Source organism: Gouania willdenowi, chromosome 10, assembly GCF_900634775.1.
Source record: "Gouania willdenowi chromosome 10, fGouWil2.1, whole genome shotgun sequence".
NCBI lineage: Eukaryota > Metazoa > Chordata > Actinopteri > Blenniiformes > Gobiesocidae > Gouania > Gouania willdenowi.
The window spans coordinates 17,651,239-17,670,747 of record NC_041053.1 but is presented as its reverse complement, the minus strand read 5'-3'; the positions used below and the strand labels follow the sequence as shown (position 1 = coordinate 17,670,747).

At 39.7% G+C, this 19,509-nt stretch overlaps 1 protein-coding gene across 3 annotated transcripts in view; it reads left to right on the top strand.

The window, feature by feature from the left end:
* frmpd1b (FERM and PDZ domain containing 1b) overlaps window positions 1-19,509 on the top strand; it is a 43,298-nt gene that overhangs the window by 18,448 nt on the left and 5,341 nt on the right. For 2 of the 3 annotated variants that reach the window (XM_028459441.1, XM_028459442.1), the window contains 14 exons: window positions 960-1,070; window positions 4,667-4,839; window positions 7,872-7,974; window positions 8,250-8,295; window positions 10,206-10,310; window positions 11,503-11,598; window positions 12,987-13,112; window positions 13,686-13,805; window positions 14,305-14,438; window positions 16,851-16,977; window positions 17,441-17,533; window positions 17,669-17,851; window positions 18,116-18,317; window positions 18,540-19,508. In XM_028459441.1, the coding sequence (XP_028315242.1) occupies window positions 964-1,070; window positions 4,667-4,839; window positions 7,872-7,974; window positions 8,250-8,295; window positions 10,206-10,310; window positions 11,503-11,598; window positions 12,987-13,112; window positions 13,686-13,805; window positions 14,305-14,438; window positions 16,851-16,977; window positions 17,441-17,533; window positions 17,669-17,851; window positions 18,116-18,317; window positions 18,540-19,508 (2,584 nt within the window). In that variant the 5' untranslated portion in view covers window positions 960-963. The remainder of the gene's footprint in view (window positions 1-959; window positions 1,071-4,666; window positions 4,840-7,871; window positions 7,975-8,249; window positions 8,296-10,205; window positions 10,311-11,502; window positions 11,599-12,986; window positions 13,113-13,685; window positions 13,806-14,304; window positions 14,439-16,850; window positions 16,978-17,440; window positions 17,534-17,668; window positions 17,852-18,115; window positions 18,318-18,539; window position 19,509) is intronic. The other variant, XM_028459443.1, reaches the window with a different exon arrangement.

Below are 19,509 nucleotides of genomic sequence, written 5' to 3'. Positions count from 1 at the left end.
TTCAGGAAGTGGGGCTTATGTCACAGATAACGTTAGCGGTAGTAAATAAACAGGCGCCATCTTGAAATGATGGAAAACCATTCGTCCGCCTCCTGTTTGTCTGATTACAAAAACGTATTTATTTCAATACAGGAGTGATTTATATCCCGGTATGGCATATAACTATCAAGAAACACTAGCAGAAGAGGCCAGGGGACGACATAAGGCTAAGATATCAGTGCTAGAGAGATACCTGAGTGTCCATACAAAGTCCCAGCCAACACTTGAACGCAACAATCCAAAACATTGGCCCAATTACACCTACCCAGATCTTTACATTTACATAATAAATGAACCTTTTTGGTAACCCGCATGGTAAAAACCCTGCAGTAAAATCCTCACACGCCATCAATCAATAACGGAGCTACAACGGATATAAAAACAGCATACTGGCATCTAGAAGGAAAACTAAAGCCACTGAGATGCCCCTAAAAAACTCAATCCTCATTTCAGTTCTTAACTGTTCAACCTACCGGTAATGAAATGTAGAGAGCAGACGTAGTAATTGGATGTTTTTGGAGACCAGTTTTAACCCATCCGTACTATGAACGAAAGCTAGAGTTTTCTTTGTTTTTTTTTCTTTTGGGATGATATAAAAAATGATATCTGTATTATTTTTTTACATTGGATGAACAGCCAAACACACAAGAGCTCTTTGGCATGGGGAAACCTTTTCTGTCACAACGGGAGTCAATACGTTGTTAACGTTTATTTATCCCCAAACAAATATGGCGACTGGCGTTGCCAGGCACAAACGTCACAACTTACCCCGATGCCCAATTTCCCAAATGCAAATTCAGCTCACGCCACAATTGTGGTACTAATATCCCAAACCAAAAAAGATGCCAAAAAACTTCAAATAGCTAATTATTTATTTTACCGACTCACAGATTATCTTTGTGTTTTTCATGTCTTTTCAGATAAATGGAGGAGAAGGAGCGATGTCGGAGCAGGTCTCCAGCTCGGGGGGCCAGCCGAGTGCAGCAGGTGGTGGGAACAATAATACGACGCACTCGAGAATCACTCAGCAGGTACACGAAGGAGAGAACTCCAGAGAAGTTCTTTAAGCAGTGAAGCCGGGGGTCCGTCCTTGGTCCTGAAGGGCTGCGGTCCTGCACATTTGAGATTGTAATGAGATGCATTTTCACAGGTTTTTTTCAGAGTTGTGTAATGGGAGTTTTGTCAGATTATGATGTATAGAAGGAAGGAAACATTTAAAACCAGTTCCACTGCAGTCTTTCAGGATCAAGTTTAGACACCCTGCTGTCAAATAGTTTTTTTTCCAGTAGACACAAGTGCAAAATTATATATATTATTACAAAATACATAGGCTGTAGAGAAAGTTTTAGTGTGAACATTTTTGTTCAACAAACTTTCAAGTTCCTGGCAGGACTTCAAGGATCTCTGCTGACAGCTAATAATATTGTTCATTTCCTAATCCTATAATGACACATACAAGCAGTCACTCACTCCATCTGCTTTCCACACCCACATACTGAAACACATGACATAGCTGAGTGCATATTTTTAAACCATGACTGTCCTGATTCTCGCACACAAACACACCCCATGAGTGAGCCACAAATATGCTTCCTAGAGCCCTCGTTGTTCACTAACTGGTTTCTCAGTCTCGGTTGAGGCAGACTTTGCAGAGAAAACCCAGTAAATTCTCTCTGACTCATTCCTGAGAAATGTGGTGACTGACTGACCAGGATATCGCACCTCAGGGAGACAATGTCATTGTTAGATTTAAATGCACTACATGCTGGGGCTGTGTATTTCTAGGATTTGTTTAAGCTGGTGTAGTTAACAAATTAAAACATGTCAAAATAATACACAAATAGACAGTTTATTCACTATTCTAAATAAATAAAGCGTACAAGTAATAGGTGTTTTGTATTACACAGTATCCTTAAACTAACATTATGGTCCTTAAATGTTGATGACCAAAAGACTCCAAAATAAGGAATATATATATACATATATATATATATATATATATATATATATATATATATATATATATATATATATATATATATATATATATGAATATATACTTGTGTGTGTGTGTGTATATATATATATACACACACACACACACACACACACACACACACACACACACACACACGTCTCCTCAGTAAGACTTCAACCTAGACAGAATCAATTGAGTACTAATTACTGTGATGGACTGGCGTCCTGTCTAGGGTGTATCCTCGCCTAGCGACCAATGACAGCTAGAGAAAGGCACCAGTAGACCCCCGCGACCCTGTAAAGGAGCAAGCGGGCTGAGTGCTGTTACTGAATTGTCTAATTATTGTCTAATTTATTGAAAACTTTCCAACAAACTGGCTCAAAAAACAAAAAATCTGCTCTTTGCCAGATATTGGCAGTTATCTGAATCAATGATCCTGATCATGGTACCAGGACCAGAAATTTCTATCCCTACTAATAATGACTAATAATAGGTCCAAACACCCCCGTTTTTTCCCAAAATCGCAATGAAATGCGATGATCTGATCCCGAAGAAACTCAATGGGGTAATTGAGGAACCAACCCGACATAACTGAGTCAAATTTCATAAAGATTAGTCAATTACAAACCAAGATATAATTTTTTTAAATTTTGCAAAGGATTAGAAATAGGGATTTTTACATTTTTTCAAACTGATCCAGGCTAAAATGTATGGAATCATTGTTTAGTTAAAATTGTATCAAAATTTGTTGAGTACTTTTGACGTAATCCTACTAACAGACAAATAAACAAATAATTGTCTGTGAAAATCTGACCTCCTTGTCGGAGGTAATAATAATGGAATAACGACAGTTTAACAGAGCGATCTAAAGATGCAAAATAGAGAAAAGGCACGAGCAAAAAAGAAGTAAAGAGCACTGAAGAGTGATTCAGAATAACACAATTAGAGTCTATCACCTTGAAAGAAATGTTTGAAGATCTCTTTACAAAGACTTGACTTTCCCACAGGAGAGACCCACAGAGAGCTTCTTTTCCCTGCGTATTAACTCACTGCTTTGATTTTTCACTGTTACTTCTTGAAAAAGAGAATCTGGATTTGTCTAAACAGCGAAGATGTTACAGTATTGTGTCTGTTTTGTAGGTTGGGTGGATGGATGGATGGGTTGATGGCAGGGGTGGACTGGCCACGGCATACCGGGCATGACCCGAAGTGGGCCGGTCCAGTCCGCTACCTGTTTTTTTTATTGACAAGCGAGTGGGGATAGACATAATAACGTGTCCAAAAATGGTCCAAAATTGGCAAAAACTTGGAAATAAAAGAGTGAAAAATGACTAAAATCAGCCAAAGCAGTCTAGAATGACCAAAAAATGGGCAAATGAAGAGGAACCAGGTAGTATGTAATGGCAAAGGATAACTTAAATGAGCAAAATGTGGCAAACAATAGTGAAAAAAAAAATGTGGAACAAAAAGAGGCAAAATGTAAGGGAAAAAAGTGGTATTTATTGGGCAAAATTTAGCTCATCATGAAAGGTGGCCCAAAAAAATTAAAGAAAGTACAAAAATTGGATGAAAGTGTCAAAAAGGACTTGCAAAATTAGATAAAAAATAAGGAAAAAGAGATAATTATTGGCAAAAGGAAGTTAAAGTCTGAAAAAAGTGTCAGAACTTTTTGAAAAGGGGCAAAAATGGGACAAAGGAAGTTGCAAAATGGCCAAAGGAAAAAGGTAAAAGGGGTTAAAGTTTCCCCCTTTTAAGGTTTTCTGGGGGAATAATAAATAAAACAAGGTAATTTTAAAATTTGGCAATTGAAATCTGGCAAAAATGACAACCTGTATCTGGATTTGTTGACAAGTTATATAATTGCAGGAAAAACAGAAGACTGACCTTGACCTTAAATATGACCTTGAGCAAAGGTCAAGGTCACACACTGAAAGGAAATGTTGTTCAAATGTACCAGTCTGAGCACTGTATCTCAATTTGTAGCCAGGTTATAAGGAAAAAAGTTTTTTTTTTGCTGACGTCATGAACTTTGAACCCTACTGATCTTTTCACTGGTAGGTCATAAAATACTCCGCTTGAGATGAACTTTTCATAAATGTACGCATCGAACATGTAGGATAAATATTCATAGAGATATGGAAAATGTTGGTTTTTGACACTTGACGCAACCTTGACCATGACCTTTAAAAGGTCAACTGCACGTCCTTGACATTGTCCCTATGAGATGACATACAGTATGTGTCATATATGTCGTTATAGGGGAAAAGTATTTATTTTTTTTGGTCAAGGTCACACTGAAAGGAAATGTTGTTCAAAGGTACCAGTCTGAGCACTGTATCTCAATTTGTGGCCCAGTTATAAGGAAAAAAGTTTTTTTTTTTTTTTGTGTCAATTTTCAATTGCCAAATACAATTAAGACATAAAGAGTCACATGTTGAGCATCACTGACTTAATAACAGCTTCTACATGGTGTCACTGATAATGTCGTGGGCTGGTTTGGATACAAAATGCCAGGGCTGAATTTTGGGTCCAGTCCACCCCTGGTGGATGGATGGATGGATGGATGGATGAATGGGTGGATGGGTGGATGGATGTTTCACCTCTGAATGATTTGTTCTAAACTCATGTCACCCTGTTTGATCTCCACAGAGAGCGGTTGCTAGGCGATGGGAGGTCACAGCGCTCTAACAGTCTGTCCAATCAGAACTTCCAGGCCAAGCTCTCCCTGCAGATCACCAGAGACCCAGTCCTGGACAGGAGCACTGGACATGGCTTTGCTCTCACCACAAACGCTCCCCTGCTGGTCAGGGACGTTGCTCCAGGTTGGTGAGAAGAAGCGTGTGGTGAAGGAGGTGTTTATTATGGTCTGTAGTCTTCAACGGGCTGCCAGCTTTGCATAACAATATGCAGCAGCAAAACTAATTTATGCTTCTTTGTACACCACACACACACACACACACACACACACGCACACACAATCTGTCCCCTGGCATTCAGACTGGAGGGCATGGTGCCAGAAAAGGCACAACAGAACCACCTGCTCACCCTGCATGAAATCAATCACTTTTCATTTAGGTAACGGATGGGAGGACTCAGAGTCACACAGGGCAGTGAGAGAGAGAGAAAGCGAGGGAAGCTGATCCATGATTTTCCCCCGCTGCCCTGTAGTATAAGCTGATAAACACTCTAAGGATAGTCACACCCTGCCACCAGCTCTGTGATTGTTATCTGCTGCCAGAGAGAGAGAGAGAGAGAGAGAGAGTAGGTGAGATAACAGACAACACAGTCTAATTCAGAGAAAAAGAAATCCAACAAGAAAAGACACGAGGGAATGGACCAGCAGTTTACCAGGAAATGTTTATCCCCCGTCATGTTCCGACTGTGAACTGCCAATCTTGGTCAGAAAAAAAAAAAAATCTCTTATCACAATCACCGTGAAAGTTGGTGCATGAATCCATCACTGCCACATATTTGTCTAGGAAACTTGACTGGTTGGTAACCATATATGGAGTTTATCCTGCAGCTGGTTCATTACCTGATGGTTTAACACCTCACTTCATTATCAACATTCATGTTAGCATTTAGATTAATGACTAATCTGAGAATTAATAAAGAACAACGGATTTTGTCTGTATTCATGTTGCTTTGTGTGTGTTCTCAATTTGGGTTTTTGTTGTCGTCTTGTGCTATTTTTGTTTATTTTGGTACTTGTTTTGTGTATTTTGCTGTAATTACCAAAGGAGATCACCGTGTCAATATGTGTTTGTCTCTTAGCAGGACTATGTGAAAAGCACTAAATGGATTTTGACAAAACTTTACTCAAATATACCTTAGACCATGAAAGATCAAGATCAAATCACGATATTTAAATTTTTTTTTTTTTCAAAATTAGACCAAGGGTTGCACGTGGTCCCTGGGACATAGCTGCCTTATGGTGTGTTCACACCAAATACGTCGAAAGCGTCGAAAGCGGCAGGTTTACATTTACAATACATGGTGGACGTGCATCTAGGGAGCGTCAGAGGTCCCGCTGTGCGTCTTGCGCCTCCTGTGCGTCGCGTTTTGAAGCTTTTTGCGCGGCGGACGATTTTAGCGTGTGTCCGGCACCTCCAACGCTGTTGAACTTTTGGGGCATATCACGGCGCGTTGACCAATCAGGAGCGTTCCCCAATGGAGACAGATGGACAGGCTCTTCTGCTGGAATAGACCGCCTGTAGTTGGGGTCCTGGTAGGAGATGTGAGCGCCGATGCGGGTCAGCAGGTTGTCAAACTGGGCACGGGAAACACGGAAGTAGCGCTGAAAGCGACTCGTCAGAGTGCAGCTCTGGTGAATCCAGAAACGGCGCCGAGGCGCAAATAAAACCAGGCCACTCTCTGGATAATGTAGAGCCGATGAACGGGAGTCGGAGGTGGCGTGTTCAACAAGGAACTCCAACTTTATTCTCCATTCACCCACACTTCTCTATAGTCCTCTGACATCACAGTGCACACACTGAGTCACACCAAAATACATCTGACCAGAAACACAGCTTTCTCCACACAACAATGTTCCCCACCACTTCACAGTCACTGGGTGAATTATAAACGTAACTGATCGCCACAACATCATCCATTCTATGAACACCACCGGCAACAGAGAAGCCCCTCCCCTCGACGCGCGTCGTGAGCATCTTCGACACTGGTGACAAGCGTCTGTATTCAATGAGCACAAGCGTCCAACAACGTGCGTGAGGCACAATTTAGAAATACCCTTCACCCAGTGGCTGAGTGTGGTGTGCATTACAAAATATTTACAGTACATGGTGCTTTCAGACTGACAAAGTTTGGGTTCATTCTCCAAAAGCGTGATCAGACGGTGTCAGGTTTCAAACCAATTACCTTGTTTTCTCGTCTGTAACTATCAGTATTTACAATATTTTTGATTTGAGTTTCTTTTATAATTGACGTTTTGGTTAAAATCAATACTTCATTTCATTTACTACGAGTAATTTTTGCCGTTGCTTTCCACATTGCTACCAGTGAATGTCTTCTCATGTCTTTTTAAAGAATGTATGCCGTTTCCCAAGTCCACATTTTCTCCAAAGGCGACAAATTATTATTTGGCTTTGATATGGTGACGAAACCAACACAGTGATCAGGATCCTGGCTGAGCAGCCATGAAACCTCCAGAGATGAGAACGCGGACATGTTTGTGAATGCTTACAGAAAAAAAGGCACAAATTATGGGCAGACAAGGCCCTGCCAGGCAGTGTGTGTGACGTGTGGGCACACATTCATCCAGTTTGCGTGTGCGTGTGTCGTGCTGGACGAAGATGGAACTGCTGTTGCTAAACTAAACTGTGCACACTTGCCTGAAGACAAATTAACGGAAAAAAACTAGACAACACTGAGAGGAGCTGAAGAGGCGAGAGTGAGTGAGTCAGCCATGTTGTGCGTTTGTGTGTGCGTGTGTGTCAGAGCCTATATCAGTGTGTATGCCTCACTTTGTATTCTTTTTCACAAAAGTGCTCACAGCTTGTATTGGTTGACGTGTGTGTGCGTGCGTGCGTGTGTTAGGGTTGCAGTACACAATTATTTTATCATTCTTCTAACCAGTTAACTGCCCGTCTTATTCCATAACTATTACATTTACATAACACAAAAACATATTTTTGAGCTCCTTTTATTGGACAAAACAAATAAACGACAAGAATCTAACAGAACAATGTCACATTATCTTTTAAATAGGCCTAATAAGCAAAGTGGTCTATGTAAATGCAACCACAGTCCTAAATTGAGGTAAATTAAAAGTTGAGTAAATGAAAAAAACTGAATTGTGTGTGTGTGTGTGTGTGTGTGTGTGTGTGACGTGCAGGTAGTCCTGCAGATGGGATACTTTACCCTGGAGACCAGGTGCTGCTGATTAATGAAACAGTGCTGGAGGATTTGAACACAGAACAGGTGGAAAACATCTTAAGGTGAGAAAACGTGTCTTGGTTTGTGTCCGTTTGTCTATGGAAGATTTGGGAATGAATCAATTCTGTGTGTGTGTGTGTGTGTGTGTGAGGCTTAACAAGTTTTGGGCAAAGGTCAGGGGAGAGGCTGAGTTGACAGCTGGACAGAAGGATAATGATCTCTGTTGTGAGCGTGTGCCTGTGTGCGTGCGTCGTTGCATGTGTTTGTGTGCAGGTTTACGCGCATGCCCTTTTGTGCACGCGCGTTGCTTAAAAGTGGTTTCTTTTTCTCCGCTCAGGGACTTGGAGGATTGTATCACAGTGACGATCCTGCGGCACATGACAGTGAGTACAAAGGAGACATTGATGAGACACACGCACCCACGCACCCATGCATGAACGCACGCCCACACACACACACACACACACACACACACACACACACCAAATCCCCTCTACATTTATACACAAGAAGGTGTGTTTGTGCGATGTGACAGAGATTTTTTACTAATGTGTGTAAATGTATACCTTGGTTAATCCTCATGGGTTTATTTTTATTTAATGATCTTGCTGCTAAAGCTTGTGAGTCATGATCAAGATCAGTGTATTAATTAGTAACTGATTAGTGGCTTGTTGACATGCAGAACATAAATTACCCTGAATGTCTCTTTCTTACGTGATTCCCTAATTATAAACTACAACATTGTACACTAAGGCCATGCACCTGTTTCAATAACATTGTATTTTTTTGGGCTCAAAGATCAAACTTTTAGTTTCTGAATTGAAACGTATATAGAACACTAGGTGAGCAGTGACGTCACCAACTCTGACCTCAGTAGGTATTTTTAACAGCGACAATATCACACCTGCTGCCTGCAGCTTTTAATAGGCTCCATTCACACCTACAGCTCTGCAAAACATGAAGAAACCACTGGAAATTCTTCTGACACCGCCATCGCTACATGGCTGTCATACATGTGGTGATGGTGATGTCAGATCAATTTGCAGTGGTTTCTTAATTATCTCCAGAGCTGTACTTCAACTGCAACATCAGGGACCCGAACCAATAAATCATCATCACTGGACTATTGGTACTATTCCTATTATTTAGACTTGATCATCGCAGATTTGCACATATACTTAATTTGTAATATGATTTGTTCGAATGCACAGTTGTTTGGATGCTTATTTTACTTTTATTCAGTACCTTATTTTGTTTTTGTAATACTTATTTTAGCTTTGTGCAGGGAATTCCTAATATAGACATTTATTGCTCAGTATAACAACTCTTTGTGCATATGACAACATCCACAACACCACAATGTAATTTACACATTTAATTTACCATATTGCTATTGTTATGTCCTTATACCCCCTCTCGGAGGCTGATAAACATTACTTACTTACTTACAAATAAACATTACTTACTTACATATAAACTAAACTCAATAAAGTGCAAAATATTAGTTTGCTTCATTCATCTTAGCTAGTGGTAGCTGCTATTAGCATTTACTTACTGACGCTTTAACTGTTTTCAAGTTAAAGTGAGGAATGAGCTTCTGTTTAAATGAATGTATCAATATGGCACATATCACAACAAAACTCAGGGAATCAGGGAATAGAACCCAGATTAATATACAGATTAGTAATGGCTGCTGATGTAATGTCTAAGCCCGAAATTTAGAAAATAAGATTGTTCTAATCTGTGAATAACATGTGACACATGTATTCATTCACCTTCACACACTGATTCACGTGGTCATATATCAGATCCCCAATACATCAACTGAGGGAGGAAACCCACGCAAGCACCCCAAAAAATCTTCACATATGCTAACCACACAATGTTGAAATTTAGACAGCAATGAAATACATTAAAAAAAGATGTTTTGACCAATTTTAGCTGTTGTTTTACCTTTTCAGACGTGGGTCAGATAAATACTGTAAGTGATTTAGAACAAAGATTGTGTGTCTCAGCATTTAACTGTTAGTTATAAATTATTTACAATGATTTTCCCAATTATTTTAGAAGGATTTGCCAAAATGGTGCATGTGTTCTTCATAATGGGGTCATCTCAGTTCTGTACACAGACACACATTGATGATAACTCACAGATAAGTGTCTTAAATATGGTTGGTATGAGAAAAATGGCTCAAGATGTAGACAAGGCAAGAAAGATTAGGAACAACTGATCTAGATCTCACTTGGAGCAAATGGAATTCAGTGTAACGCAATGTTGGTCTTGGTCTCACAGAACCCGAAGTCATCCATCATGTCAGCAGAGAAGAGAGCTCGTCTGAGGAGTAATCCAGTTAAAGTGCGCTTTGCAGAGGAGGTGGTGGTCAACGGGCACACTCAGGTATGGGAAGATCATCAGATGCCAAAGCAAAGCGTCAAACTCAAGGCTCAGAGGCCAAATGTGGTGCCTTCAGAGCATCCACTTCGGCTCGCAGGATAAAGTAAAAATGACAGAAAAAACATGTATTGTTGTGTAAATTACAAAACTAATTCAGTTGTAGATATCTCAGCCCTTCCAAATACACATGGCTACAAATTTACAAACTTCCCATTGCCTATATCACATGACGGCAGTCATTTTGATAAATAAAAAAACATTTTTTTTTCCAAATCCTGCAAATTTCCTCAAATTATTTTACTAAATACAATAACTATTGTTCATATTATCAAGGAAATGTAGGTGAATTTAAGTTTAACATCACTTAATGCTTGGGTATTGTCGGCCTCTTATATACTTTATATGTAATTTATACCAGGAAGTTCAAACTAGGGCACATTTATTTTGAAAATGCTCTTTTTCCTGCCTAAAATCTGTGGCCCACTTGAGATCAAACTGAATTGTTTTTGGCCCCTGAACTAAAATGAGTTTGACGCCCCTGCTTTAGAGCCTCCAATTCGGCCTGCAGGAGAAAGTAAAAAGTACAGAGAAAACGTGTATCATTGTGTAAATTACCAACTTATATTTCAGCCCTTCCAAATACACAAATGAATTAATACTCCACAATCATTACCATGTATTCATGCTGACATCACATGATAGTAGTCATTTTTAATCTCAAATTGTTGAAATAACTTCAAAAATTTTTTGCAATTTTCCTTAAATTATTGCACACAATTCCATCAAATTAAATAAAAGATTATCACAAAATCCAGGACATTTAAGTAAAGATCTTGCAGGGATTAATACATTATCTGTCACTTATTGCTTGGATATTGTAAAGGCCTTACACACATCCACGTATAAATGATATATAAAGTATGTGACTCACACACTTTATATATCATTTATACGTGAATGTGCAAACTCGACTGCATTATTGTTGAAATGACTCATTTTCCCGCCTATAATTTCAACCCACTTGTGATGAAACTACTCCGTGTTTGGCCCCTGAGCTAAAATGTGTTTGCCACCCCTGCTGTAGACAAAGAAAGAGTGGAATTCTGTGTCTGTTTAACAACTTAAAAAATCTAAGTTATTCACCAGATATAAATGCTGTTTCTAAAAACCATGTTTCTCACTTTTTGTCCTTCAGGGAAACTCTCTTCTCTTTCTACCCAATGTGCTCAAAGTTTATCTTGAGAACGGACAGACAAAGGCCTTCAAGTTTGACAATAGCACCACTGTCAAGGTTTGTAAAACAGGGTAGAAGAGAGTGTATGGTGCGTTAATAGTGAGCTGTGCACTCAGTCATTTGATAAAGGCTTCTCTTCTTTACTTTTGCGTTTGGAGGACAGATGACTTCTTCTTAAGCCGTGCAAACACCCATTGCTGCTGCAGTCATGTTACCAGTGGGACACCATTGCTAAATCAGCCTCAAAGTGGCTAAGCTGAATAAATATCAGAGTGCATTTAGTCACAGTTACTCAAAGAGCAAAGTTATAACCAGGGTCCCTTGGACTGGGACGTGGAATTTTGTGTGCAGATCAGCCCACAACATTATCAGCGATACCATGTAGAAGCTGTTATTAAGTCAACGATGCTCAACATGTGGCTCTATATGTCTTAATTTGAATTATTATTCCCCCAGAAAACTTTAAAATAGGAAACAAATCCCTTTTTGCCTTTTTCCTTTGGACATTTTGCAACTTTTTTTTGTCTCGTTTTAACCCCTTTTTAAAACTTTTTTCAGACTTTAGCTACTGTTTGCCAATAAATATCCTTTTTTTCTTATTTTTTGTCCCTTTTATCCAATTTTTGTCCTTTCTTTTTATTTTGTTGACCACTTTTCATCCCAATAAACTAACTTTTGCCCAATAAATACCAGGTGTTTCCTTTTTTCCTTCCATTTTGCCTCTTTTTGTTGCACAGTTTTGCCCTTGTTTGCCACATTTGACCCATTTAAGCTAACCTTTGCCATTAACTACTACCTGGTCTCTTTTTATTTGCCAATTTTTTGACCACTCTTGGCCCTTTTTGGACATCTGTTAACATATGTGCCATCACTTACGCGTCAAAAAAACATTAGAGAAAATAAATGAATAAATGTAGCGGACTGGCCCATTTTGGGTCGACGGCCTACCGGTGCAGACCAAGCATGTGTGTTATTGCGATTGAACGCACCATGTAATGGTATTATTGCCCCAAAGGTTTCAGACTGTTGACTGAAAATGGTTTCTCGTGCTCTGGGTTGCATCATTTGAAACATATCATTGTTTATCGTGGAGGAGGTTGTGTGACAAAAGAGTGGAGGAGTGAGTAACATCTTTGCACACTGGTTATCTAACAGGGTGCACAATTGTTTCTGTGGGTGTCGCTTCTTTAATGTAGATGGTCAACAAGAAGGTGAGGTCTATAAATGCAATAAAAATTGAGAATGAAGCTTCATTAGGGTGAGGAAAGGGGTTTACAAATCACAGCCAGTGTTTGGATCTGTCGATGAGCTGCTTTGACTCCATTAAAACAACTTTAGTATTTGTGTGATTTAAGGAATCAGATTTGTGTGACTGCAGTCAGCAGTTGTGAGATGAACCTTGTTTGTCTAAGGGAGGGTGAACTGTTGCCTTTTCATCATTCCAGGACATTGTTCTGACTCTGAAGGATAAGCTCTCTATCCGGGCCATTGAGTACTTTGCACTGGTGCTAGAGCAACAGTACAGCATCACCAAACTGCTGCTACTACACGAGGACGAGTTCATCCAGAAGGTGAAAACCATTAAATCAACACTTATGCATCCACACGTGATAGTACTGTAATGTAATGTATTACGTGTACGTTGCTCATTGTCATTCAACTAAAACAGTACCACATATTTGCTGTGTAAGCTTAAAGATTAATGAATCAAACATAATTTACTCTGAAAAGAAAGTTTGTTTTCATCTCTTCCCTAAACACTCCATTTGTTGACATTTTTCACGCATTGCATTGTGGGATGTGGCGTTTCGTAAACGGATTCCTAGAAGTGTTCTTACGTCGTTCTCACCATGATTACTTGCTTTTTCACCAGGATTAGTGATTTGCTTGACACAATTTTTTTTTCAAGTTTGTACCCTGGATTTCTTGTTATATCAGAATGAAATAAAAACATCCCACAATGCAATGCGTGTTAATTTCAACCCTTTTTCTTTATTTTTGAAGTAAATAATCTACGATTCATTGATCAATGAGGCATACGCTCTGATTTTATCTCATGAAAACAGCTTTAAAGAACACAAAACAAGCAACATGTTAAAGAAGTATCAAAAAGCATTTTGACTTTGTTGTGTTCTCGTCTTCAGATCGTGCAGAAAAAAGACACCCATGATTACAGGTGTTTGTTCAGGGTGTGTTTCTTCCCTAAAGACCCCGTGGACACGCTGCAGGATGACCCCTCAGCCTTTGAGTACCTCTTTTTACAGGTCAGAGAGACATTCTTACTTACATACAAATATTTTTCTCCTTTTATTCCTCGAAAACACATCTGTTTTATATTGCGTTAAAAAAATTTATAAAATACCACCAGATAAATGCTTTTATTTCTTTTAAGCTCCAGTATTGTATCTTGTATGAGTTGTGTTTAATGTTAAGTTTACATGTTCTACTCAAAGATCAAAAGTGTATGTCTTAGAGAAGCCTTCGCCTGCATTTACCAAGTAGAGCTTAATTCTGAGCAAATATTTCAGCTCAGTAAAGTCACTCTTTCCCACAACTTGTCCTAGTATGTTGAAATACAGTAGCAGTGACGTTTTTGTTGATTTATTGTCTACTTTACCTTCTGCTGTTTGAGTTTGGATTTCCCTGTAAATGTATTGCAAGTTACACAACAATCCATGTATTGCAACATCTTGCATAAAGCTGATTGCACAGTAATTGTTGAGAGTTTGTGTTAATATTGTGTGTGTGCGTGTGTGTTTGCAGAGCGTTGGGGACGTGCTGCAGGAGCGTTTCGCTGTAGAGATGAAGTGTAACACTGCGCTGCGACTTGCTGCCTTGCACATGCATGAGAGACTAGACAGTTGTGGGCAGACTAGGGCCTCCATTAAGAGTATAACGTAAGTCACGTGTACCAGTGGTTTTGTCGTGTCAGGCCCACACTGTGCAGATTTGGTGTTGGATGTGAAAATGGGAAGAAACAGTAAATGTTCTGCTGCTGATTTAACTGTGATTTTCATCAAAGGCCATTTACTACTGATGTAAGGCAGTGGTTCCCAATCTTTTTCGTCCCTTGTACCCCCTTTAGTACACTCTCCATAATTTCATATGCTTTTTCATTTGTGGAACAGCAGGTTCTACTAAACCCCTAACTGCGTCTCAAACATTGGTTCCCTAAGGTTTCATCTACAAATTCAAAACAATGAGTGGAATTTAAAGTGGAATTTATTTAAAACAAAAATACCATGCAACCTTAATATGATTATTTCAATAGTAAGCAAATAGTGTTAATTATTGTCTCCTATTATCAGAAGTGTGATCAAATGGCCTCTACAGCATAAAATAATCCTGTTTCAAAAGTTACAAGAAAATATAGTATTTTATTAAGCAATAGTTTATTTGGTAGTTTGTGGTGAATTTGTTTAAAAAAAAAAAAAAAAAAAAAAAAGCCAAAAAAAGAATTAGGAAAATGTCCTGGATACTTTAAAATGAATTGTTAAATCTTTTCGAGTACCCCTGCAATGTACCCCCAGAAGTCTTTGGTTTCTCCCATGCATAGCAGCACTCACATATTCATCAATTGATGACCTTCATTAAATCAGCAGACTTTAAAACCACCTTATCTCAGACAATCTGGTGATTTTAACTTAAAGGTCCCATGTCATGCTATTTTTCACCCATCTCCATTTGTTCTAAGAACCCCAAAAACACAGTATTTGAGGTTTATTTTCCCAAACTCGTCTGTTTTCCAGAGTTTTAGCCTCTGAAAAGTCACTTTCTGAGCAGCTCTACACAAACAGGCTGATTTGTGGCCTACTTATGCATATTCATGAGTGGGCGTGTCTTTAGACAGAACACTGACTTCCTCCTCCCCGCACGGTGACATAGGGCCAGAGGACGGCCCGCCCTCCTCCCACCCACCCCGTAGCCGAGCTCATGCTGCTTTATAAACACGAGACAGAGTGTGGGGGCGGGGCATTCACCGGTACATACATAGACTGTACAAAATACAAATGCTCGCCTTCGTGGGCGTGTCTGTTTACATGTCAATCACGGCAGAGAGCTTACAGGAGGCACGGCTTCTCCAGCTCAGTGCCGTGTGAAATTCGTCATCAAAGTGGGAACGCGTCATCAAATTGGGGCGAGGTGTTTGGGCTCACCCTGCAGTAAGAAAGGAGCAAATCACCCTCTAACTAACGATTGAGAGAATCAATGAAAAAAACACTTTGGGCATGTGTATGAAGCCCTAATAACACTTTTATGATGTTTAAAGCACAGAAAAGTTAATTGAGTGCAACATGGGCCCTTTAACATGACATAACATAACATAACATAAATGGGTCATAAATGTATTTCTTAACACATGTACCATTTAACCAGCGCCTCTAATGGACACGCCCCCTCAGAGCAAATAGAAGTGCTTGTTTTTCCATGATTTTGAGACCTAATTTTATACACTTAGCGATATTTTTCATCTTTCAAATTTGGCTCAGTGTTCAATGACACATGTTTCTGTGGTGTGACAAACTCATAACACACATTTATTTCTGCTTTATACGGACTTTAACTTAACTTAAGCACTTAAAGTAATTATGGCACTTAAGATAAACAGGAAATTCTCTTTTTTATTTGTATAAAGCTCATCATTGCATCCAATCTGGCCCGTGGGATGATTTTGTACGGAGTAAAATATCCAGATAAATGATTGATTATAAAGCAACACCATACAGTTCAGTTTCAGCTATTTATGATTTAGATGCTATTTTTAAAATTTTACTGATTTTTACATTCAAAATGCCCAATTGTGGTCCTTGAACTAGAATAAGTTTGACACCACTAGAGTCAAAGATGATATATTGATTTGATTGATATGCTTATGATGAGTTACATTTAACTTGTTGGAGTTTTAAAACTTGTTGCAATTTAAAACTGGAATGGAAAGGATTTCTAAATAGAAAATATGGTATAGCTATAAAAGTCAGAAAGGGGGAGGGAATGTGCTGCATTAAATAAGAGAGTTTGTTCATAAGTAAAAAAAAACTGTATCAGGATGTAACAAAACCCTACCCATAGAAACTTTTCAGTAACTGTGGCCAAGAACTCCAGCTGTGACCTTACAACTATAATGCCTGGTTGTTGTATGCATGTTTTATTGTGTGATGATGTGTTGCATTGGACACTGCTTTTATATTTGCAAAGCCAATTATTTAACTCTGTGTGTAAATAAAGGAACCCTGAATTAGTTTGACATGTTTTGCAGCAGGTCAGTGGATGGTTTTAAAATTAATCATGTTTGTTTTTGATGTTACTAGGAAAGAGTTCGGCCTGGACAGTTTCATATCTCCCACACTGCTCAGCAACATGAGGGAAAAGGACTTGAGGAAAGCCATCAGCTACCACCTGAAAAAAATCCAGTCTCTGCTGGAGCCTCGGCAGAAGGTACCGTAGATGCCGACTGTTGGATGCTTGACAGATTTTATATGATTGAGATTTATACACTGCAGTTAATGACAGCGGATTTGCTTGCATTTAGAAATAGTCTAATTTTAGTTAGGTGAAAAAATGTTGTGGATTTAAGCTATGACGGAAATTATCATCTGTTAGAATTAAAGTGAAACCAAACCCCTTTTGTTCTGTTGAAAGTCAGCTATTACAATAAAATTTTGCTATTGGCTGAGATGGAGACCGAATACGTTTTGGAGGCAACTTTTGTCACAAAATGGGGGTATCTTAACTGATCCAGAAGCTCTGCCCATAGTCAATGCATATTTTGGAATTTCCAGCCTAAACCAACCTCAGGGTTTAATGACACATTAACTTGGGTTGTGACAGATTGATGAAGGTGTCTGGTCTGTTTTCCTGTCTTACTCTGTCATTTTCACCATGTGCATCTGTGTTGTAGGTAATATCTGCCAGTCAGGCTCGTTTGGCCTACCTCACTCAGCTGGGAGAACTCATTTCCTATGGGGGGCGGTCATATACAGCAACAATGATGGTAAGTGTTAGCAGAAAGCTGGACCATAAAACTAAAAACTCATTGTAATTGATCCTAGGACTCGTTATACGATGTGATCTACTCCAATTGCATTGTTTTCTTATCTTGTTTTGCTCTCTCTTTAACCACATTCAGCTTCAGGACAGAGAGGTGTTGGTCAGTTTGCTTGTAGGAGCCAAGTATGGGATGAGCCAGGTCATCAACCACAAGCTCAATGTGATTTCTACGCTGGTGGAGTTCAGCAGCATCAGCCGAGTGGAGTTGCTTTCAGAGTCAGACAAAGTCAGCCTGCTTCGGATCTCTCTGCATGACATGAAGGTATGGAAGACATGGCAGGCATGTAAAATTGATAAAATGGATAGTTACTCACTGCACCATATTCACACCAAACCTCACGCAAGAGTAAATATAGGTTATGCATTCTTCCTGCCACTGTACAACAGACTGTTGCTCTCTGGGTTTTATGGGAGCTATATGTTGCAAATTGACTTACACCAATGTTCCTGTTTCTCCCTCTATCTACCACTTCATTCTTACCCTTTTTTTTATCTGCTCCTTAATTCCCTTCTCTCCCCTCTTCAGCCATTTGCCTTACTGATGGACACTCTGGCAGCCAAAGACTTAGGGTGTCTGCTGGGAGGCTACTGCAAACTCCTGGTGGATCCAAGTGTTAGTGTCTTCCGTCTGGGGCGCCCAAAAGTGAGGGTGCACCGGATACCTGCTGAAGAAGGTGTGTGTGGGAAGTTCGCCGTTATAGAGGGCGTGTCCTATGAATCCCTATCAAGTGAGCAAAAACTGTTTCACTTTAACTCACTTTCTGCCCTTGGCCTTTTGATAGCATTTATCCTCATCACATGTTGATGTATAATATACATTATGTCACCATCCAGTTTGGATACGGATAAAAAGAAACTCATGATACAATCATGATGCAGCATTTTGTTAATTAATTCAACAAACCCAGTTATCCATCATATATTTTAAATTTTGTGTTTGTTGTTTTTAGGTTATGTTTCTCGCTGCTGCAGTGACTCAGATGACTCAACAGATGATGATGACCCCATGGATTCTCAGAGCTACAAATGCCCAGATCCAGCAAGTCAGGACTGGGAAGGAAAACGAAGGGAAGAGGAAGTAAAGAGGAAGGAGGAAGAGAGAAGAGAGAGAGAAGAGTATAAAGGCAAACAGGAAGTGAAAATAATAGTGACAGCAGATGGTGTGAAAAGCGACAGTGAGGCAGAGGCTGGAGCATCAGGAAGTGGACTGCATAAATGCAGTGCCCTGGATGACGATATGAACCTAGACACCACTTGGTACCACACTGATCCTCGGGTCACCAGCAGCTTCTCCAGTTTATCCAGTAGCTCCCTAAGTGCAGCCCTAGAGGAGAGCAGTGCTACAGCTAAAGCTCCAACTCACTCAGATGTTCTTCGTAGATCACATGCACACGAGAACCTCCAAAATTTGGATGTTCATCAACCCTACCTCCTAGAGCCAAAACGGCACCAAGGGCCACTCCGGCCCACCAATCTAAATTATTGTGGCAATGACAACTCCTGCCTTTGCTTTGCTGATCTCTCTAAGACTGATTATTTACCAAGCCCTTCTGAAGCTACTACTGATGATGATGATGATGAGGAGAAGGAGGAAGAAGATATTGGACTAAAGGGGCTTAGACGCATTTCTAGAATTCCTAGCTCAAGGGATCTCAGAGTCATTGACACAACTCCCTTTCAAAGATCACCCATTAAGAAAAAGAAGATCCCGCCAAAAGTTCCCATCAGGACATGTTCAATACCAAGATGCAAACCAGAACAAGCTGAACACCGCCTCTCAAAGGATGAAGAGAGTCTATATCTGACTCCGTCACCCAACCCTAAGGCAGCTCTTTTGGTCAAAGATAATGTTTCAGAGTCTGAAGATGAGTTTTTTGATGCACAGGACAGATTAACTCCTCCTGTTCCTGATCTGTCAGG